This window comes from Schistocerca piceifrons, chromosome 2 (assembly GCF_021461385.2).
Source record: "Schistocerca piceifrons isolate TAMUIC-IGC-003096 chromosome 2, iqSchPice1.1, whole genome shotgun sequence".
Classification (NCBI taxonomy): domain Eukaryota; kingdom Metazoa; phylum Arthropoda; class Insecta; order Orthoptera; family Acrididae; genus Schistocerca; species Schistocerca piceifrons.
The window spans coordinates 302,783,198-302,807,137 of NC_060139.1; the positions used below are offsets into that span (position 1 = coordinate 302,783,198).

A 23,940-nucleotide genomic window follows, 5' to 3' on the forward strand; every position below is an offset into this window, starting at 1 on the left:
ATGCTGCAAAAGTACCTAACGAATGGAACTGTAGAGGTGAACTTTCTCTTTCACCAGAAATCACATTCAGTGTCGAGATTTAGCTCAAATTCTTGACTACTTATCTGCAGGCTGCACTGCATCACTTTCGTACTGTTACGTTCTGTCTTTAAAATCCACTGTCTCTTATTGAGAGTAAGTAGAAATGAAGAGGTAGCAAGGATCTGGCAACAGTGTTTCCATTGTGTAAACGTACTGCGTCAACGAGGTAAATAATATGTGCATTCTTTACAAATACTAAAATTATTTGGCAGCTTGGTCTGCATGTCCACTCTCACTTTTCTCGATCCTAATCAGTATACTGTGGTTTTCATTGTGTACTAACTGTTGCAGAAACTTACTTGCACGGCAGCTAAAGTATATATAATTTTTTTCACGATAAACAAATTTTTTGCATTATGACGAACATTAAATTCATCATAACTTTCCAAGTTACTTAAAAGCATCTCTGGTGGTCACAGTCCAATGTTTCACTTTTTCCTGTTCTTTTTTCTCAGATTTAAAATACCTTCTGTCTACTTGTCTATAGCGTGCACGTGAGTAGAACAAACAGGTAACTGGAGTCAATTTTTTGAAATATCCTGATGGGTTACAATGTTATGCATTCATGTCAGCACAAATTGAAAATCACGCTAGTACTAAATTTTTCTGTGCATATTCAAGTTATTTTTCAGTTATTTAGTCTGACAAAATTGACATTTGTGCAGTCTTCACACATTACAGTTTTACACTATTCATCTTGTTCCGTAGATTCCATCGAGAATTAAGCCGTTCAGGGTTGTGAATCGAGTCAAGGTATACATTAACATAAGACAGGGACATCTTACAGTAAAAACTTAATCTGGATACTACATAAAAAAATAAAAAAATGTGTGTGAATTCTTAAGGGACCAAACTGCTGTGGTCATCGGTCCCTAGACTTACACACAACTTAAACTAACTTATGCTAAGAACAACACACTCATCCATGCCCTAGGGAGGACTCGAACCTCCGGCGGGAGGGGCCGCGCAGTCCGTGAGAAGGCGCCTCAAACCGCGCAGCCAGTCCGCTCGGCTAGCAATAAAACATTTACTTTATTACAACAGTATTTTTCAAAGCGAACATGTCCCTGTATCTGTAAATAATGAGTCCTATTTACAATACATTAATGTTTCTCATACGGCTTTGTAATGTACACTGCCACTTGCCATGTAGCTTTTCAATTCCTGAATCATCCAGACAGTTTGTAGATAGAGTGGTTAATGAGGTAAAATTTTAATTTTCTTTTCAACAGGCAGGGATTACCAATTTATTGCGTTAATCTGGGTAGGAGCTTGTTGAATGTCTTCCCACCAGAGTTCTTCCACTCTGAACCCTGGACAAGGAGGAAAAATCTACATGAAAATACTTTTTATGTCCTGTATTGTGACTTTTTGTGTCACAATTCAGCTGTAACTGATTTTTATTATCAGCAAACAAAATCCATTAAGGAGCAAATGCACTGGGAAGTGTGTGTAAGAGGCCCAGTTTATTTACTTTTGGTGCACTGACTCTGAAGGTGATTCAGCAGGGAGTAACATAGCAGGGAGTGATAATGTGCAAAATAATTTGGAAGTTCAGCTTGCTAAGTGTGGTATAAATAGGGATCTTTCGGTTTTAGAGAGGCGTTTTACGCGTTAGAGTAACAGTGGTAATTCCTGGTGCATTTCACGCTGTAATTTAGATGTGTAGTGGTGATCGTGTGCAAGTTTATGCAACAAATGTTTACGTATTTAGGTGAATTTACTGAGTCGTACAAAGATCGATGCATAGTCGCCTAATAAACAGTAATTTATTTACGTAGTGTCAATAAGCGAGCTGCATTTATTTTAATGGGTAACGCAGACATATTTTAATGTGGAAATGTTTAATCTGAAGTCCATGGAACTTGCAAAGTGCGCAAAGTTACGTGAAATAGAACAGTTTTCTTTTGCTCTACTTTTTGTAGAGAGGTCTGCGATTTCACTTGGATATTACGATGAGCATGCAAGCTGCGTGTGTGTGTGTGTGTGTGTTTTTTTTTACTTGGTAAATAATTTTATCAAAGGATTTACTTTCGATATATCGCATCTGTCTTGTTGCACCATGTTCTCTGAAGATGATTCAACTCTGTCATCGTCTTTGGCTGTGACACGTATCTAAATATTAAAGAAGTTCTCGTTTGAATTACGAAACAAAATGCAGTTTAAGTCTCACAGCACAATTAAACTGTCAACACACCTTCTCCTTCCATCCTCATGTGTTTTTATTGGCATTATTTAATAGCTGATTATGCGAAATACAGTCCATAAACGTTTAGAGAGATTTGGCAGCATGTTCCGATTGGTAAATATTGAATCTCCGTCGAAAGTTATTATTGTACATAACCTCTAGTAGGTCTGAATCATTTGCAATAAAAGCAATAAGTGTCAATCAGTGTCACTGATTGTATTTTTCTAGTGTGTAACAATATGCACTATCTTTGTCCTTTCTAAAATGGTGCTTGTAAATAATCTAGATGTGGAAATATTTAATTTGAGGGTGTATTGTGACTTAGTTATAATTAATAACACTCTTCCAGTAAAGCTAACTGCCTCTTTGTTTGTGTGCTTGTCTGATTGGTGCAGTATTTCACCTAACATGTTTTTTCTGCAGTTTTAAGCCTGGTTAGGTTAGTTTTACGACATAGATATTTAAGAACTAAACTATAATGCCAACTGTTAGTTTACGGATACGTTTTTATATTGAAAATAAAATTGCGATACTCGATGTAAACATCGCACCTTTTGCTTTGCTAATGTATTTTTGCAGACGTTTTAGACTTGGAAAGAACCTTTTGAAAATGGAAAAGCGTCGTAGATATGGAAAATAGTTTGCGGCTCAGTTATCTTCAACTACGTTTGGTACTCAGGTTGATATGTGAACGACGCACTCCGTTGGTGATGACTAGCTATAGGAGCTTCAACCAGCAGTTGACTTTTTTCGCGTTTATTATGGTTTGTAGAATAGTATACAAAGTAAAACTCATCTCTGACGCCTACATATTAGTAATTAATTGATTACATGACGTGAGCAAATGCTGGTTTTTAACTATTTATGGGGAATATATTTTATGCTAGTTCTCATGTTCCATAAGAAACTTACTTGTCTGTTCTGCAAGCCACACCTGCTTAGACATGAAAATAGAGATAGAGGTCATGTTTCCGAATCCAGTTAAATTGCAAATTTTGCGTTGCTGATGATTTTTTGCAGACTCGGAAAGAATACTCTGGCATTTACAAGCACGACAGACACGGCAAATAATTAATTTGAGGTTCTGTTGTGTCTTATACTATGGTACACTAACCACACTTTCAGTGTTATACCAGTGCACCCACCTGGTGACGAAGACAAGCGACAGGAGTATAAGTTGATTTTATTTCACATTTTGGAAGTTTTGTGGAATAGTATTTAGAGTAAAACTCATGTCTGAAAATTACGTATTACTAATTCGTTAATTACTTTGGATAAGCATATGCTGGTTTCAGCTATTTATGTAGGGTATATTATACTCTTGTTCTAATACTTCATGGCGACTGATACGTAGCTTTCAATAAAATTTAGCAATTCGCCTGCTGAGCCGGTCAATAAACGATTTTTTGAAGTCAGTAATGAAAATAAGACTGAAAACGTTTTTGTCATTTTACGCGATTCGGATACTTTTTGAAGTGCGTGACGTATTTTTTGATAATACTCAAGTCGTTCGGATAATTTTGAGCAAAGCCCAGATGGGCTACATTGTAACTGGCTGTTTCATTCTAATGGTGGCTTGTGAGAGGAGAGGGAGTTGGTACGTTAATGCGGTGTGTGTGTGTGTTGTAATATTTCTGGTTTTACAGCCATCATATTAAGCTACAAGATGCTTTCCTCAAAGCAGGTTAGAAGGTAGCAGAGGGAAGATGACGTAATGTGATGCGAGGCACCGGTGACAGATGGTTTGTTTGGTACGGGTGTCTGGAGAAAGACCACCTAAATAGTGGTCCTCCGTGATTGGCTGCTGCGTTCGGAAGTAGCGCGCCAAAATAATAAACTTCTGTTACTAATATTAGAAAAAGTGAACAGTGAGTCATCTTGCATTTCATATTAAGCATCTCTCAGTAGTAGGCTATCATTCTGTTATTTCAAAAATGTTGATTACCGGCAGATTAATAAACAGTTGCTAAACGAAATGGCAGATGAAGCACTTCGGGGATCTTCGGGTCGCGCCTAACTTGAGTGGCAGGAGAAGAATTTCGGCTGTAAGATTAGAGCTGGTTTGGCACTCTCGGTGGACAGTCATGTTGTCTGCCTTGGTCCGTATTGGTTAGGAACTTAATTAGCCATCTCTGATTATTTGGACATGTAACTGAGGACAGGTTGTTAGTAATTATGCAAAAATGTTCAAATGTGTGTGAAATCATATGGGACTTCCTCAGGTCATCAGTCCCTAAGCTTACACACTACTTAACCTAAATTATCCTAAGGACAAACACACACACCAATGCCCGAGGGAGGACTCGAACCTCTGCCGGGACCAGCCGCACAGTCCATGACTGCAGCGCCTAAGACCGCTCGGCTAATCCCGCGCGGAAGTAATTATGCTAATACACATTTCATTACTTTGCTTATTTTCTATGAAAGTGAGAATAATGGATGTTACTTGTGATTCATACAGTGGATTATAATTGTGCAGTTTCTCTTATTCTGCTAATAAAAAGCGAGTGGCATCCCGTTTAAACTTATTAGTTCAAAATTTAATTATTTGTGGAATACTAGTTCCTTGCTAACAGTTTATTACGGCTTCAAGGTAACGGACTCACGGCCTACGTGCTGTTTTCTGTGCAGGGGACAACAATTACAGAAGACTGCAGGTTGGTGAATGTTATTAAGAACTTTGTCTTCCACTCAGGGCGTTGGAGGCAACTAGGCACCTCGCGTTTACTGCAATCTTAGTACAAATGAGATCAGTGACACGCCATCTCTGGTAACGCAGCTAATTGCGGGATTAAAATACTACGCTGAGATGGATGGTGAGGAGTGGGCAGGGGTAGGAGAAAGAGTGGACGAAAGGAGGGGGAAGGAGGTGGAGTGTCACAAGGTGCACTAGACGTCAGTCGTATCGGTAGGTTCAATATCCCCTTTAAGTGCAAAGTGACCACCTTTCCCCCTGCATCTAGGCAGTCGGCAACTATTGGCAAAAATGTCATCATCGGTTCCTGAAGGCAGAATCTCTAGATCAATATCCAGGTTTGAAGGTTGGACTAGTGTAGCTACAGAATTCTTGAGGATATCGTCACTATGAATCTGTGGAACGAAAAGCATATCTGATCTCATCTTCTTTATATTTGGCTTTCGACACGTAGATAAAGTCATCTTTCTCTAAAATAACATACAGTACAGAAAGTCATCTGAGTATTACGATGTGTAGTGAGACACATTTGTGACCCGTTTATTTTCGCGTTTCACTCTTCGGGCATTGGGTTTCTGAGTAGAAGACAGGATTCATTCTGGTACTCACCTAATAAAATGTGGAATACAGATTAAAACTCTGCTGTGGCAAAATGGTGTTCTACATCAAGGCTCATTAATTAATCACGAACTGGTTTCTTACCTCATCGCATACGCTTCCACTAGCACGAATAGGGTGAACAGCGATCTGTGACTTTTTGCTGATGACGCTGAACTCTTAACGGATAATGTCATTTTTAAGTGATTGTAGGGGGATACGGGATGACTTGGACAATTTGTATTTAGTGTGATGAATGGCAGCTTGCTCTAAGTATGGAAAAGAGTAAGTTAATTCAGATGAGCAGGAAAACAATCCTATAATGTTCGAATGCAGTATTAGTGGTGTGATGTTTGACACGATCACTTGGACTAAATATCTGGGCGTAACGAGCACGCCAGGTCAGTTTTAGTGAAGGCGAGCGATCGACTTCAGTTCATTTGGAAAAAAAAAACATAGGGATGTGTAGCACATCTACAAGAGAGATCACATACAGAACACTTGTACGACTTGAGTTTTCTTAGTGTGTTCGGGATCACGGACGGATAGGATTAAAACAACTCGTAACTTTGAAACGAGGGCAACCACAGCCGAAGTTCTTCACGTTGAATTAGATTCTTCCGCTCAGGCTATTATTGAAAGCCCGCAACCGCTTTCGAATTCTTAAAATAAATCATCAGGTGATTTGCACATTGGAGGAAAAAAGTATTTACTCCTGGGAAAATCGAATTTTAAAAATAAGTGATCATAATCGCATAAGGCTGCTAAGAATAGTATATTTACATTATCTTACAAACCATTGTAGCACACATGGAAAAACAGTTATAGCCGAGTCCCACTGCTCAGCGTCAGAACAATAAGAATAAGTAACTTGCTGCGGCCCCGAAAAGCAACTTATGGAATAAGGACATATCTCATTAACTATGAAAAGCGGAAGAAGTTGGAAAAACCGTAGCTGGCGTAAGAACATACGAATAACGAAAGTCAAATAAACGTAGCATTTCTTCGAGCAGGAACGAGAGTGAAATAAGCCAGACTGTGTACACACCTTACCTGTGGGCTACTCTGACAATGAGCTAAAATGGCAGAACGTTGTTATGAGACCGCGCAGGAAATTGCGCAATCGCAAATTTACAGATGGGGCGGGCCGTGTGTACCTACGGAAAGGATGGAAAGTGGTTGTACAGTATTACCAAACAAATCCTCCGACGCTGGGATACATTATAAGGACAATACAGGCTACAAATCAGTCTTAAGTACCCACCTACGGGGAAACTAGGTATTCAGTTACTGATCTCCCCTCTAATCTTCAGACAGTACATCGAGAAAACAAGAGCAATATACTTAATATTTTGGAATAACTGGAAATTTATCGCTCATTGAAAATATTTCCTTATGAAGCATTTAATGCACAGACTGATTTACGCCATAGAAACATTTTGGTTAATTCTGATTTTTTAAATTAGTGGTTTATTTGTTCCCAGAACCATATTATTTCCGCATTGCCGGTACATGTCAGTATATTTCTCCCCTTGATTGTTGGGAGATTAGTCTAGTAAAACTACGAAGCGACATTGTATCCTTGTTGTCGGTACATACGACCCGGGCCTTCTGTAAATTTGCGCATGCACCGTTTCCCACGCGGTCTCAGAATAACGTTCTGCCAGTTTAGCGCAGTTTCATGACGTGTTACCTCCCTGGAGCAGTCTGCGGATAACATGAGTGTTCAGCCTGGCTTCTTTCTCTCTGATTCCTACTTGAAGTCAGGCTACGTTTATTTGACATTGTTAGTCGGATGTTCTTACGGCACCTGCGGTTTTTCCGATCTCTTCCGTCTTCCGTAGTTACTGAGGTATGGCCTTATGTCATACGTTGCTTTTCGGGACCAGTCACGGTAAGTCGGGCCACTGCGTTACAGCGAGTTACTTATTTCTGTTGCTTAGACGATGAACGATAGGACTCGGCTGTAAGTGTTTTTACTTATGTACTACAATGATTTAAAAAAAATAATGGAATTGTGCTATTCTTAGCGGAATCAGGTGATTATGATCAATTATTTTTAAAATTGATTATCTAGAGGAGGAAAGATGTTATTCCTCCACTATACAGATCATCTGATGGTGCATTTTTAGAATGAGAAACCGGTCGCGTCCATTCAATAAAGGACAATTACAGCCTTTGCCGAAGATTTTTTACTCAACATGTGGATTAAAAGAAGACATTGAAGCAATTCAGAGCCGTGTTGCTAGATCTGTTACCAGCAGGTTCCATCAGCGCGCGAATATTAAGGAAATTCCACTTGAACGCAAATGAAAGGCAGCGGAGGGAACACGACTTCTCGCGAAATAGTACTTGAGATAGTTTACAGCAGCGGCATTTGTGGCAGAATGCAGAATGAGCCCACTGCCATCAAAGTGTATTTCATGTAATGACTGCGAAGAAATCAAGTCTTGTACCGAAACATATACTTGTACAGGGCATTTAAGAAGAAGTATTTCATATTTTGAGAGGTGGTGGTATGGACCAAAACAAGGAAAAAATACCCGGTGCACATACGCTCTAAAATGCGTACCTTAAGAACTATGAGTACTTGTCCATCTTCGATAATGTGAAATACGTGTCTTCTACTGCAAACTCCTTGCTACTAGGAATGGTCTACAAAATGATGCAAAGATCACATCTGCCATGTTTCGTATGCAATAATTGGCTTCCTTTATGCTGGTAAGTTCAAAGGTAAAGCTACAGTCTAAAAGCATCACATAAACTTGTCAAAACATGAACCGCTTCCATTAGAATTAACGTATGTGCTGCACTATGAATATGATTTACAATAACGACACTAACAAATATTTACTACATGCTGTATCCATGGATTCTGTAGGACATCGTAGTAGCAAAGAGCTTGCAGTCGAATTAATACGTTTCACATTAAAGAAAATGAAGAAATGAATGTAGCTCTTAAGGTACACATTTTAGAGCCAATTTTTACAGAAAATTTTTGTCTTTTTTTGGTTATACTAGTCCTGGTAAAACATGGAATACTTTTTGTAGCGCTGTCTAGAACAATAGTTGCCAACCTAGGTATAATTACCACCTGATGGCTAAAATGAAATTTTTCAGGGAAAAAAAGTTTGGTTGTCTTTGGTTCACAAAACTAAATTGTCTTTAAAAGATTGTTACTCTTAATACTGTTCCATAAGACAGTAAATACTGATAAAGGAAATTACCAATAATTACATTTTTTCAAATATTTAAATGACACCGCATGGAGGGGTTATACCTTGTGAAATGATTGTATGAACATATTTTTCACACAGTCCATCCACCACACACTTTCTACTTTGTACCATGTACCTATGACAAAAAATTCAGACATATATCTTACATATACTTAAATGTCTCATTAAAATGCGTTCTTTGAGTTGTAGCTACACTGATCAACCATAACATTATGACCACCTACCTAATAGGCCGTATGTCCACCATTTGCGAGGATAACAGCGGCGATTCATCGTAGCATGGAAGCAATGAGGCCCTGATAAGTCGCCGGAGGGAGTTGGCACCACATCTGCACACAATTCCCGTAAATTCCGCTGACTGGGGTTGAGCTCTGACGCCACGTCAGTTACATCCCAGATGCGTTCTGTTGGGTTCAGATCTGGCGAGTTTGGAGGGACGAGTGGGGGGGGGGGGGGGGGGGCAGCAAATTAGTTAGAAACCGCCACTGTGTTCCTCGAGCTACCCCATCACTCATAACCTTGTGACAAGGCGCATTATCTCGTTGAAAAATTCCACTGCCATCGGAAAACATCATCGTCATGAAGGGGCGTACGTGGTCTGCTGCCAGTGTACGATACTCCTTGACCGTCACGGTGCCTCGCGCGAGCTCCACTGGTTCCATGGATACCTACATGAATGTCCCCCAGAGCATAATGGAGCCACCAGCAGCTTGTCTCCGTCCCGCAGTACAGGTGTCAAGAAGCTGTTCTCCTGGAAGACGACGGATTCGCGCCCTCCCATCGCTATGATGAAGAAGAAGATGTCGGGTTTCATCAGACCATGGAACGCTCTGCCACTGCGCCAGCCTCCAGTGCCGATGGTCACGGGTTAATTTCATTCGTAGTTGCCGATTTCGTAGTGTTAACATTGACACATAGGTGGGTCGTCGGCTGCGGGGGCATATCGTTAGGAGTGTTCGGCGTACTGTGTGTTCAGACTCAGCCCAGTATTAAAGTCTGATGTTTATTCCGCCACAGATCACCGTCTGTATTCTTTTAGCAGTCTGCCCAGCCTACGGCGTCCGACATCTGTAATGAGGTTTGGCCATCCAACCCCATGACGTCTGGACGTGGTTTCTCCTTGGTTTCGCTACGTGTCAAAGACACTCATCACACCACTTCTGGAAAAACGCGAAAAGTGGTACAGTTTCCGAAATGCTCGTGCGGAACCACCGGTCCATCATTATCTGCCCTCGGTAAAACTCAGATAGATCGCGCGCCTTCCCCATTCTACACACGGACAGCACGTTCACAAGCATCATGCATGTATCTGACTAGCAGTCATTCTTCGCTAGGTGACGCTGTTGTCGCCTGGACGGGTTTATATCGATAGTAGGTCGGTGGTCATAATGTTCTGGCTGAACAGTGTAGTTCCCACAAACGACCAGAAATTGCGTCATTATTTACTTCGCAACAGATTAACTATGTAATTTGCTGTGTAATTACTGTAGGGCCCTGGATATGTTATTGTTAGTTGCAGTGGTCAGACACAAAGCATTGACAGCTTGAAGTCTTACAGTTTCTGTCTGTTCAGATGGATGGAGTCCAGTAATCAAGCGATATTCAAACAAGAACTGTAGTGCATACATTTTAACTTCCTCGCTTTTAAATGGGTGTGCAAGGTAGGGGTGACCCGAGTGTCATTAGCGAGAGGGGAGGTGTAGAGGAAGCATGTTTTATAAGCAGTGGTCAGTCTCAACGTACAATGACGAAAAAAAAAATCGCATCAACAAGGAGGAGTTGTGCGACATAAAGGAAAGCTAGTAGGAGTGTTTCTACGTAGTGTCGCGCCAGTCGCATAAGAGTGGCGCTAGTAGCGCCACTATGAGACTGCAAATTAGATTTGCTTTAAATAGACGCTAGTACGGTCGTGAGCCTTAGTTATCTTTGAAACTAGGCGTGGTGAGTTGATATTAGTCAGGAACGCATTTAAGGCGACAAAGACGCTGTTATTAGCACCTCACTGAGTTTGATCGAAGTAGTGTCTAGAGCTGCGAGGAGCTGGATGTCCTTTCTGCGATATCGCAGAAAGACTTGACAGAAATATAGCCACTGTACATGACTGCTGGCAGCGGTGTTCACGATAGTGAACAGTCACTAGAAGACCGAGCCACGGGCGGCGACGTGGCACTACCGAGAGGAAAGACTGGTGTTCAGTGTACGGCTCCGGCTCATCGTACTGTATCTGCAGTAACCATTTGAGCAGCAGCTGGCACTACAGTGACACAACGAACTGTTACAAATTGGTTACTTCAAAGGCTGCAGCGAACCAGACGCCCTGTAGCGTGCATTACACTGACCCCAAACCACTGCCCTTTAAGAATGTTGTGGTGTCAAGCGACAGCTCACTGGAGGGCAGGGTGGAGGTCTGTTGCGTTTTCTGATGAAAGCTGGTTCTGTCTCCGTATCAGTGATGGCCGTGTGTTGGTTAGGAGGCCAGGTGCGCGCCTGCAACCAACCTGTCTCTGCGCAAGTCACAGTGGACCTACACCTGTAGTTATAGTATGGTGTGCGATTTTGTATGACAACAGGAACACTTCCGTGGTTATTCCACGCACCGTGATTGCAAAACTGTACGTCAATCTGGTGATTTGACCTGTGTGCTGCCATTCATAAATAGCATTCCTGCGGGTGTTTTCCAACAAGATAACGCTCGCCCACGTACCACTGTTGTAACACAACAAACTCCACAGAGCCTTGACATGTTGTCTTGGCCTGCTCGACCTTCAAATCTTTCTCCAGTGGAGCATCATCGGACGACAACTCCAGCGTCATCCACGAAGAGCATTAACTGTCCCTGTATTGATCGACCAGGTGCAACAGGATTAGAACTCCATTCTACAAACTGACAGCTGGCACCCGTACAACACAACGCATGCAAGTTTGCATGCTTGCGTTCATGACTCTTGCTGTTACACCGGTCATTAAGGTACCTGTATTTCACATTTGCAGTGGCATATTTCGCACATATATTAACCTGTAACCTCGCAATGTTAATGAGTCAAATATGTTACCTAGAGAAATGTAATCCGGGAATTTCATTACGTCACATTAGTTATTGGTTGGTGTTGCGATTTTTTCCGTCAGTGTAGATAGTTTTCATTTCTCAGAAAGAGTTTTAGGTAGCCCTTGAGTACAGTGATAATTGCCTCATCATTCTGTAAGAAGAAGTTAAAAATAAGGAGCCCAAGCTGTCTGATTGGCTCGTTAGTAACACGCCTACAAAAGCTAAATAGTTATTTGTCTTGCGTGATTTTAAAAACAAAAGCGTTCAAAGCAAATTCTTTTTGGTTCTAACTTTTGGTAAAGCCCTAATGTTCGTGGTGGGGGAGACGCGCGGGGAAGAGGCGGGGGATAGTGCAGCCAGTATCTGATTACGGTTAGGCGTAACGGTCTCAGAACGACTGGGAACCACTGCTCTGTACAGTAGTTTCTCTGTCGCTCCCATGACTAGCGGAACGGAATAGTTGAGGTTCAGTATACCCTCCGCTACGTACCGTATGGTAGCTTACAGAGTACGTATGTACACTGCTGGCCATTAAAATTGCTACACCAAGAAGAAATGCAGATGATAAACGGGCATTCAGTGGACAAATATAGTATACTAGAACTGACATGTGATCGCATTTTCACACAATTTGGGTGCATAGATCCTGAGGAATCAGTACCCAGAACAACCACCTCTGGCCGTAATAACGGCCTTGATACGCCTGGGCATTGAGTCAAACAGAGCTTGGATGGCGTGTACAGGTACAGCTGCCCATGCAGCTTCAACACGATACCACAGTTCATCGAGAGTAGCGACTGGCGTATTGCGACGAGCCAGTTGCTCGGCCACCATTGAGCAGAAGTTTTCAATTGGTGAGAGATCTGGAGAATGTGCTGGCCAGGGCAGCAGTCGAACATTTTCTGTATCCAGAAAGGCCCGTACAGGACCTGCAACATGCGGTTGTGCATTACCCTGCTGAAATGTAAGGTTTCGCAGTCATCGAATGAAGGGTAGAGCCACGGATCGTAACACATCTGAAATGTAACGTCCACTGTTCAAAGTGCCGTCAATGCGAACAAGAGGTGCCCGAGACGTGTAACCAATAGTACCCCATACCATCACGAAGGGTGATACGCCGGTATGGCGATGACTAAAACACGCTTCCAATGTGCGTTCACCGTGATGTCGCCAAACACGGATGCGACCATCATGACGCTGTAAACAGAACCTGAATTCATCCGAAAAAATGACGTTTTGCCATTCGTGCACCCAGGTTCGTCGTTGAGTACACCATCGCAGGCGCTCCTGTCTATGATGCAGCGTCATGGGTAACTTCAGCGATGGTCTTTGAGCTGATAGTCCATGGTGCAGCAAACGTCGTCGAACTGTTCGTGCAGATGGTTGTTGTCTTGCAAACGTCTCCATTTGTCGACTCAGGGACCGAGACGTTTCTGCACGATCCGCTACAGCCATGCTAGATGCCTGTCATCTCGACTGCTAGTGATACGAGGCCGTTGGGATCCAGCACGGCGTTCCGTATTACCCTCCTGAACCCACCGATTCCATATTCTGCTAACAGTCATTGGATCTCGATCAACGCGAGCAGCAATGTCGCGATACGATAAACCGCAATCGCGATAGACTACAATCCGACCTTTATCAAATTCGGAAACGTGATGGTACGCATTTCTCCTCCTTACACGAGGCATCACAACAACGTTTCACCAGGCAACTGCTGTTTGTGTATGAGAAATCGGTTGGAAACGTTCCTCATGTGAGGACGTTGTAGGTGTCGCCACCGGCGCCAACCTTGTGTGAATGCTCTGAAAAGCTAATCATTTGCATATCACATCATCTTCTTCCTGTCGGTTAATTTTCGCGTCTGTAGCACGTCATCTTCGTGGTGTAGCAATTTTAATGGTCAGTAGTGTAGATGTACATGTTGCTGGGTATCAGCAAGCCTCTTGCACAGCGTCTGGTATGGCGAAATATCGCGACGGAAGTGATTATGCGCAGCTAGCAAGTGAAATGACTTCCTGTGGGCTCGGACCATACTCTTGCGCCGCGGGCGTTTCCCACGATAGAGTGAACGCCCTCTTCAGGCCACGCGTGGTTAACGACAGCAGCTACTGGAAGCGCCAGATAGCGCCGTATGCCATTCACGGAGGGCGCGGAGGCGCAGCTTTCCCACCGCGTCGCTAATGACGCGCCAGTGGCTAGCTGCGGCTCTTACGACTTCCTATCCGCTTTGTTACCGGCCGACCAGCGACTGGAAACCAGCCACTGGCCTCCAGGCTCTCGACGGAGGACCGCCGGGCGTAAAAAGCTGTAAATAGCGCTCCGTGTACGGCAGCACTTAGGTGCGTCGCTGCGTCTCCTTCCTTTTGCTTGTCTGCGGCAGAGTGTAGGGATTTAGCGCTCCAGTGCGCGGACGCTAATATTCTGTCGTGACTACGTCTTTGACACATATCGCAAGTAAGCGGTAATAACTCCAGCGCTTTGCAAATGTTGTACGCCATTAAGTACCTCCCGTACTCCTCTACCTCCTAGACTTGCAGTAATATCGCAAAACGAACGAAAGGAGACTGCTCTCATTACTAAGCAAGTAGGCTTATCCGCGTTGTGATGAGTCCATAGTAGTTACTAAATGCACTGAATAAGATTCCACCTTTCTCACCAACTCCTTTATTAAAGGTGTTTCCAGTTTTATAGGATTATTCCTCTACTTTAATGAATGCGGACAGCGCAGCCACATGGCAAAGAATAATTTACCAGCCTCCAGTATTCTTGTGCATTGCACCAAGAAGTTTAGCGTTAACTGTCTATGTGTCGAGTGTGAAGTACAACAGGCCGAATCGTCTTCCCAAAAATAGTTGTTTGAGTTCTTAATGATAAATTTTGTGGAACCACGATTAAGTAAAACAGCAGACTTGTAGTTTTGAAACGGTGTCCGTACTTGGAGCTTGCGTAGCGTTGCGCGAGGTGACATTCGCGACAGTGGTCTCAAAATCACGCGCTCTCGACGATAGCGATACAGGGGTTGGGCAAAAATGTGGAAAAACCGCGAGAAATGCGTACTAGAACGTAAATCCAGATCGTAGCCGAGCCTGTAGTTTGCGCTGTTGTATCTGACCACGGACGGCAACTGCGCACCGTCCTCAATGCGTTGCAAGTGTCAGTCCTGGTCAGAATGGTGCTCTATGTAGTTATGAGAGCATTATGCAGGAGCTAAGTGAAATAGAACGTGAGAGAATAGTTGGTACCTATATGGTGGGGGCTTCTGTAACCAACGGAGCCTAAGTCTTTGGTGTTTCAAACGGAAGAACTTCATCCACGAAGTTATAAATGGTTCAAATGACTCTGAGCACTATGCTGAGGTCATCAGTCCCCTAGAACTGGGAACTACTTAAACCTAACTAACCTAAGGACAGCACACACATGCATGCCCGAGGCAGGATCCGAACGTGCGACCGTAGCGGTCGCGTGGTTCCCGACTGAAGCGCCTAGAACCGCTCGGCCACAACGCCCGGCTACGAAGTTACAACGCGGACGAAAATATGTGTTGCGTCACCGTTAGAGACGGTTATAGAACAGGATTGTAGCGAAAAATAAGAGGACGACAGCTGAAAAAGTCACGGCAGAACTCTATATTAGCACGAAGACAACAAGAAGTGACCGCCATAAGCAGGGAACTGAAGAGCGAGCTGGTATTCCGAATCCACACATCAGTGATGTAATGCTCGTAAAACAAAGAAACGTGATGCCGAAGCCATAAAACCTGCTCTACGGAGCAATGGGAGAAAGTCATTTGTTCCAACTTCTGGCCGACTTTACGTCTGGCATACGCCCTAAGCCTGCGATGCAAGCTGCTTGCAGCCGTGAGTGAAACATGGCGGTTGTTCAATGATGATTGGGGCAGCAATATCTTGGTATTGCATGGGCCCCATGGTTACTCTGCAACATCGAATAACAACAAACGATTATGTGACCATTTTGGCTGTACAGGTTCATCCTGTGGTACAGTGTTTGTTCCAGAATGGTTATGCTGTGTTTCAAGAAGATAGCGCTCCTATTGACACATCTCACATCGTCCAGGGGTGGTTTTGTGAGCTTTGTTGCGTTTGATATTACCCTATGTTCATATGACCAGACATCCTTGTCTTCTTTCCATTTCACTTCACTGACTCCCATTATATCTTGACTTATTGTTAGCATTTCCCTTTTCAGATTTTCTAGGTTCCCTACTACGTTCAGACTTCTGAAATTCCACGCTCCGACTCGTAGAACGTTATCCTTACATTTGTTATTCAGTTTTTTTCCCTTAGTCACCTTCCCCTTGGCAGTCCACTCCCGGAGATCCGAATGGACGACTATTCCGGAATCTTTTGCCAATGGAGAGATCATCATGAAAGTTTTTCAGTTACAGCCTACATGTCCTGTAAGTACAGATTCAATGTCTTTAATGCTGTGGCTTCCATTGTTTTCTGCATAGTCAAGCCGTTGATTACCGCTGATTCTTCCACCTTTATTGACAGTTTCCTACCCCAAGGGCAAGATGCTGCCCTGAACCTCTGTCCGCTGCCCTGCCCTCATTGACAGGACCTCTTTGACTAGGCCGTTGGCAGAATGAGGGTGGCTTCTCATGCCGGAAGTCTTCGCCCGCCAACGCGAATGCTTATTATTCACAATTTAAGCTGTGGCGGTTTTTTAAGGGCTTTTGTTTTTTAATTTATTTTATTGCATTTTTTGTTTTTTGCCTTTTTGTACGTATATTTTTCTTTCCTTTCTTTCTTAATTTTTTTAATTTTTAATTTTTTATTAAATTAGTCTATGTACCAGAATTCCAGTAGTCACTAACACCTTCCGATTGGCAGAATATCCGAACATGTCTTCTCGAAATTTTAATGGAGATTCCGTTTGTAGTGCGTTCAGAACATCTTGTCGTCAAAAAAACTTCAGCATCTCATGGCTTGGAAGTTCCAGCTGGAAGGCGGGTCATGAAAGGCGTACCGTAGAAAATTGGAAAAGAACTGCGTGTATCTGGTGTTGCGAACAAGTGAACAGTGTCGATCGTTAAGATACGTCCACTAACCTAGTAGGAGTTCGAATAAGGAATCGACGACATTTCGATTACCAATCAACGATATTACCCCCAGACCACCACTACTACATAAATCTAAATATCCATCAACCGAACTGTAAAGTTTTATTTGCCAAGCTATTCTCAGATTTCAGACTTTTACGCTTAATTACAACAGGAAGTTTTGTTACAAACTATGTGTGATTAATTGTGAAGCATACAATAGAGATGATTGTGAAGAACTCTTTTTATTATATGTGAATGTAAAATTTGTTGCGAAACGTTAAAAGTTCATTAGAAAAAAAGAATATTAGTAAATATCTGTGGATAAATATTTTCACGTAAACTGAAGTGATGAGTGAAACAATTTTGTAACACTGACAGTAATTTTAATCAAAGACAGGAAGCGAATGTTCACAATTATTCTTTCACATCTATTCATTTTCACGAGGAGACAAGGTAAGTTGATAATCAATCATAAAATTCATACAAGTCGGCCGCACTACATGATCTGTGAAATATCTTTGGAGCAGAAGCAGTTTTCTCCACTGACTGCCTTACTTCTACGAGAGTATAAGAAGAACCTTGCAGAAAGAAATCTGTAGTGCGCACTCTGAATTAACTTAGTGAACATGTGATGAGGTTTTGCATTCGCTGCAGTTACATTTAAACCGCATTTGGGACTGACACCAAATTCAGAGCGTAAGACTACAAGTTGATGGAGTTGGATGAAACTTGTTAGATGCTGTTCAAGTGCAATAATAGTCGAGCGCTAATACCTCTCAACAAATAGCCCATTAGCTGTGAGCGCAGTATTTTTTTTTTTAACCTTCGAGGCAGCTGCGCATCTTTTAGTCCCACTGTAAATAGCGAGAAAATATTTTCCTGACATAGCAGAGTCGCGTGTTATCATTCATTCGGTTGTAAAAAACGTACACATATACATTGTAACTGGCCAAAGGGCGCGGTGCGATCCGTCGCAAAATCGCGCGGGTGTTTCGTTATTTGCATGTCAGATGCAGGTAGTACACTGACGTGGCCTGTGCTGTAGTTTAGTCGTTCGCTCGTCGCGCGCCGCGGGCGCCGCAGCAGAGGTTAGTGGGCTGTGTACGGCGGGGTAGGCTACCTGTAGCGCGATGACCCTGGACTTTGTGGCGTTGCTCATGACGCAGACGGCGAGCGTGTAGAGGCCGGCGGGCGACCTGGCGAGGCGGCGCGCGGCGTCGGGCAGTCGCAGGCACGCGTGCAGGCACTGCAGGCACGCCAGCTCGTCCAGCAGCGCGCGCCGCCCGCCCCCGGCGCCGCCCCCGCCGCCCCCGGCGCCCGCCCCCGCGCCGCCGCCCTGCCCCGGCGCCGGCTGCTGCACGGCGCGCAGCAGCTCCAGCAGCAGCGTCACGCCGTCCAGCGGGTCGCCGATGAACTCCTGCACGAAGCTGCGGGCAGGACAACACGACAGCTGTACTACTGGAGCTTCTACCACAAGGATCGACATCAAATGTAAACAAACATGGGACACTTCAGCTGGGACCTAAAGCGGGGGATCAAACCGTTTCTGTTTAAGGTCGTAGCTGTAACGTAATCGTGCGGGAACATAAGCACAGACATCTAGGATCAGAGTAGCATTCGTGTCTTTTCAACGTGGATACGGTAAATGCGCAAACTAGGCATGGGGAAACCTACCGGTTAAAACTGATACCAGTATTTTAGTTCCAAATAACCGGTATTTTTCGGTATTTGTTTGGTCGCGGTTATAACATGTCTTTTTTGTAATATAATAACCGAGTAAAAAACGTAAATATCAATTAGCCGTAGTGGCAGCGCAAAATTTTTTCGTTTTTAAGTAAATATTTTTTTGAAAAAATAATAATTTATATTTGAAATTTTGGTTGTTTCCAATTACTGCATCATTATACGAAACGGGAAAACCGGTCAGTGCTACTTTAACAACAATGTCGGCAGAAACGAGCAACAAACACATGGCATAAGAATAGGTACAGCGTTGCTGATCAATAACATCCCTCTTGCCGCGTGTCGTACTCGCTGTCGTCGCCTGACGTCCTTTGTATTGCAGAATGGCATCAACCTCAGTCTGGATATAGTTTTCGAAGTGACGCAGCAATGAAGCACAATGCTTCGTTTGCTTCAGAAAATTAAAGATATATGTGCCATTTCTATGAATTAATAAAACAGGAAGCAAATTATAGTGACAGTAATAAATTAAAAACATAACAACGGTTTATTCACAGTATACCGGGTGATCAAAAAGTCAGTATAAATTTGAAAACTGAATAGATCACGGAATAATGTAGATAGAGAGGTACAAATTGACACACATGCTTGGAATGACATGGGGTTTTATTAGAACCAAAAAAATACAAAAGTTCAAAAAATGTCCGACAGATGGTGCTTCATCTGATCAGAATAGCAATCATTAGCATAACAAAGTAAGACAAACAAAGATGATGTTCTTTACAAGAAATTCTCAATATGTCCACCATCATTCCTCAACAATAGCTGTAGTCGAGGAATAATGTTTTAAAAAGCACTGTAAAGCATGTCGGGAGTTATGGTGAGGCATTGGCGTCGGATGTTGTCTTTCAGCATCCCTAGAGATGTCGGTCGATCACGATACACGTGGGACTTCAGGTAACCCCAAAGCCAATAATGGCACGGACTGAGGTCTGGAGACTTGGGAGGCCAAGCATGACGAAAGTGGCGACTGAGCACACGATCATCACCAAAGTTTTTTTTTGTTGTAATAAAACCCCATGTCATTCGAAGCATGTGTGCCAATTTTTAACTCTCTATCTACATTATTCCGTGGTTTATTCAGTTTTCAAATTTATACTGACTTTTGATCACCCTGTACAATAAAAATGGAAAGTAGCTCATTTACTGCGTGTCTCTACACAGTACGTCTTTCTCTGTTTGTTGCCTAGAAGCGAACAAATTAACACAAAAAACAGAGTTATTCAACTTCAATTTTGCTTCCTTAACACAGACTATTCTTACCGCCCAAATAACCGTCTGACGCCCGATTACAACATGATTTTTCAGCAGAGTTTCAAAAAATTCGGTTGTAACAGTCAGATTAAAATGGCGTGGGAAAAGCGATATAACCGCAAACCGATTGTTTCACCGATAACCGCCATTCCTAACGTGAACAACGGCGACTTATTACCATGCGCGTCCAAACAGGACCAACGTGTTGTTATTCTTTTCTTGGCTGCCGAAGGACAAACACTGGTACACATCCTTTAGAGAGTGAAGAAACGTCTATGGGGCAGAAGACCACCGTTTTGGAAGAGTGTGCCGAGTTCCGTGCCATTTGCTGGAAACGTGATGTTACCCTGGTCCTTGGTTACTGGGGCCCATTGCTTATTGATTTCAAGGCTCCTGGTGTTTCCACACTGGGGAACGGTACTCTGCAAAATACAGCGCGAAATTAAGGCGAAACGTCCGAGAAAACTGAGACAGCGGAGGCTGCTGCTTCATGATAAAGCACGTCCCCATCTGCGAATGTCATAAAGCGTAAGCTACGCCCACTCAAGTGGCAGACGCTCGAGAACCCGCCCTATAGTCCTGATTTCTCCACATGTAACTATCACGCCTTCGGTTCCTTAAAAAAAGACCTTGAAGGGCCGACGATTCCTGTCGGACGAGGATGTGCAGCAGGCAGTTACGGACTTCTTCACGCAGCAGGGTAGGGTATTTTACCGAACGGGGTCTTGAACCTGGTGCGTCGGTGGGACTATTGTCTCAATGAAGAGGGCGATTTTACCTGATTGTCACACTGGACTGTAACGCCTTCAACGGAAAGTTTTTGACCACCTCTTGTACATTAAATCCCTGCTCAGACTCAGCCGTGGAAAGCATCGGCTTCAGCCGGCCACAGTGGCTGAGCGGTTGTAGGCGCTTCAGTCTGGAACCGCGCGACCGTTACGATCGCAGGATCGAATCCTGCCTCGGGCATGGATTTGTGTGATGTCCATAGGTTAGTTAGGTTTAAGTAGTTCTAAGTTCTAGGGGACTGATGACCTCAGAAGTTAAGTCCCATAGTGCTCAGAGGCATTTGAACCAGCAACGGCTTCCCAACTACTTGTAGATAGGCCCTGATAAATTAGGAGACTGAGGAAAGTGGGTAAGGGTTACAACTCTAATTCAAAAACAGGTTACAGATTAACACTGAGATACATTATGATACACTCCTGGAAATTGAAATAAGAACACCGTGAATTCATTGTCCCAGGAAGGGGAAACTTTATTGACACATTCCTGGGGTCAGATACATCACATGATCACACTGACAGAACCACAGGCACATAGACACAGGCAACAGAGCATGCACAATGTCTGCACTAGTACAGTGTATATCCACCTTTCGCAGCAATGCAGGCTGCTATTCTCCCATGGAGACGATCGTAGAGATGCTGGATGTAGTCCTGTGGAACGGCTTGCCATGCCATTTCCACCTGGCGCCTCAGTTGGACCAGCGTTCGTGCTGGACGTGCAGACCGCGTGAGACGACGCTTCATCCAGTCCCAAACATGCTCAATGGGGGACAGATCCGGAGATCTTGCTGGCCAGGGTAGTTGACTTACACCTTCTAGAGCACGTTGGGTGGCACGGGATACATGCGGACGTGCATTGTCCTGTTGGAACAGCAAGTTCCCTTGCCGGTCTAGGAATGGTAGAACGATGGGTTCGATGACGGTTTGGATGTACCGTGCACTATTCAGTGTCCCCTCGACGATCACCAGTGGTGTACGGCCAGTGTAGGAGATCGCTCCCCACACCATGATGCCGGGTGTTGGCCCTGTGTGCCTCGGTCGTATGCAGTCCTGATTGTGGCGCTCACCTGCATGGCGTCAAACACGCATACGACCATCATTGGCACCAAGGCAGAAGCGACTCTCATCGCTGAAGACGACACGTCTCCATTCGTCCCTCCATTCACGCCTGTCGCGACACCACTGGAGGCGGGCTGCACGATGTTGGGGCGTGAGCGGAAGACGGCCTAACGGTGTGCGGGACCGTAGCCCAGCTTCATGGAGACGGTTGCGAATGGTCCTCGCCGATACCCCAGGAGCAACAGTGTCCCTAATTTGCTGGGAAGTGGCGGTGCGGTCCCCTACGGCACTGCGTAGGATCCTACGGTCTTGGCGTGCATCCGTGCGTCGCTGCGGTCCGGTCCCAGGTCAACGGGCACGTGCACCTTCCGCCGACCACTGGCGACAACATCGATGTACTGTGGAGACCTCACGCCCCACGTGTTGAGCAATTCGGCGGTACGTCCACCCGGCCTCCCGCATGCTCACTATACGCCCTCGCTCAAAGTCCGTCAACTGCACATACGGTTCACGTCCACGCTATCGCGGCATGCTACCAGTGTTAAAGACTGCGATGGAGCTCCGTATGCCACGGCAAACTGGCTGACACTGACGGCGGCGGTGCACAAATGCTGCGCAGCTAGCGCCATTCGACGGCCAACACCGCGGTTCCTGGTGTGTCCGCTGTGCCGTGCGTGTGATCATTGCTTGTACAGCCCTCTCGCAGTGTCCGGAGCAAGTATGGTGGGTCTGACACACCGGTGTCAATGTGTTCTTTTTTCCATTTCCAGGAGTGTAATAGAACCGAGACCAGCCTTTGCTGACGTTATCACAATTCAGAGAAGCGCAGAGTAAGATTGGGGTCACTAATTCGGTCTCTGATCCTAGTTTCGTCTCCCTAAACATTTCCAGTTGGTGACTAATGTTTAGCTGCAGGTGCATGCATGGTCCCGTTCCATTGCCTTATTGAGAGTCTTTTGTGTGCAGGACGGTTAGTTTCCTTGTACGAGGGAATTCATTTTTATGGTTGCGTATCTCAGTCGGTCAAAACCGAATCTTTGTAGGATGGTTTTGTTATCCGTTCGTCAGTCTGTCTGTCGGTGCGTCTGTCCGGCTGTTAAGAACCCTTTTACTCAGGACAGGGTAGATATATCGAGTTAAAATTTATGTCGCATAATAAGGTCTACAGTCTTTTGGTAGCGCAAAAATTTAAGCTTCTAAGTCAGTGTAATCAAAGGATACTGCCATTTATGTCACACACATTGATACTCGCAACCTCAATCATCAAAACCTACAGGCTACTCCCCTTGGACCTAGAATCAAGAAATTCAGCAAAAGCAAGGTTTCAGGGTGCACAGAAAGGAAAAAGATCCGAAAACTGATATGTCTGCAGCAATCAACTACCAACCAGTTGGTTGCAGACACACTACAACATCACTGTCACAGTACTCTACGGAAACCAGTTCATAGATGTTGGCCACTGATGGAATCGTGTGTACAGTCGGAGTTCACTCCCTCAATATGAGCCAAAGCCTGAAGTGATGTACAGAGTCAACGAAATTGGTTCCCATACAATAAAATAACGTCGAAACGACGGCCGTAGGTCTTTCATTTTATTACGTACGTGGGCAGCTGAAGTCCCACGAACTATCGATCACAAGACTGCACGTACATATACCTGAAGTGTATTGTGCTGCCCTAAGGACACTGAAGAAATGACTTGTGTGTCTCCGTCGCCACAAAAAGGCAAATGAACTTCTTCTCCTTCTCCATGAAAACGCAAGGCTCCACACACGACGTCTGCGCATCCGAAAGCTCACAAAATTTCACTGGACTGTTCTTCCTCATCCACCACACAGTCCGGATCTCCTGCCTTTCGACTCCCAACTATTTGGCCCAAAGAAGGATGCACTCTGCAGGAAGCAGTACAGGGATGGTGGGGAGGCTATTGTCTCAACAAGACGTTGGCTCCAACGTCGACGAGTAGAGTGGAACTATGCGGGCATTCAAGCCCTCCCAGTGAGGTGGCAAAAGACTGTTCACTGAACGAAGATTATGTTGAAAAATAGGGTTTTATAACCAAAAGAGTGGAGAATAACATGGTGTACTGCAATCCTAAATAAAACAAACCCTCTTTTAGGAAAAAAAGTGTTGCGTAAGTTACAGAATGACCCCCATATGTATGGTCCAAGTTTTGTCGAGG

General features: G+C 44.1%; 1 protein-coding gene across 1 annotated transcript in view; it reads right to left on the reverse strand.

The window, feature by feature from the left end:
- LOC124775340 overlaps positions 1-23,940 on the reverse strand; it is a 531,162-nt gene that overhangs the window by 105,504 nt on the left and 401,718 nt on the right. Inside the window, exon 4 of the mRNA XM_047250172.1 lies at positions 18,035-18,341. Within this exon, the coding sequence (XP_047106128.1) occupies positions 18,035-18,341 (307 nt within the window). The remainder of the gene's footprint in view (positions 1-18,034; positions 18,342-23,940) is intronic.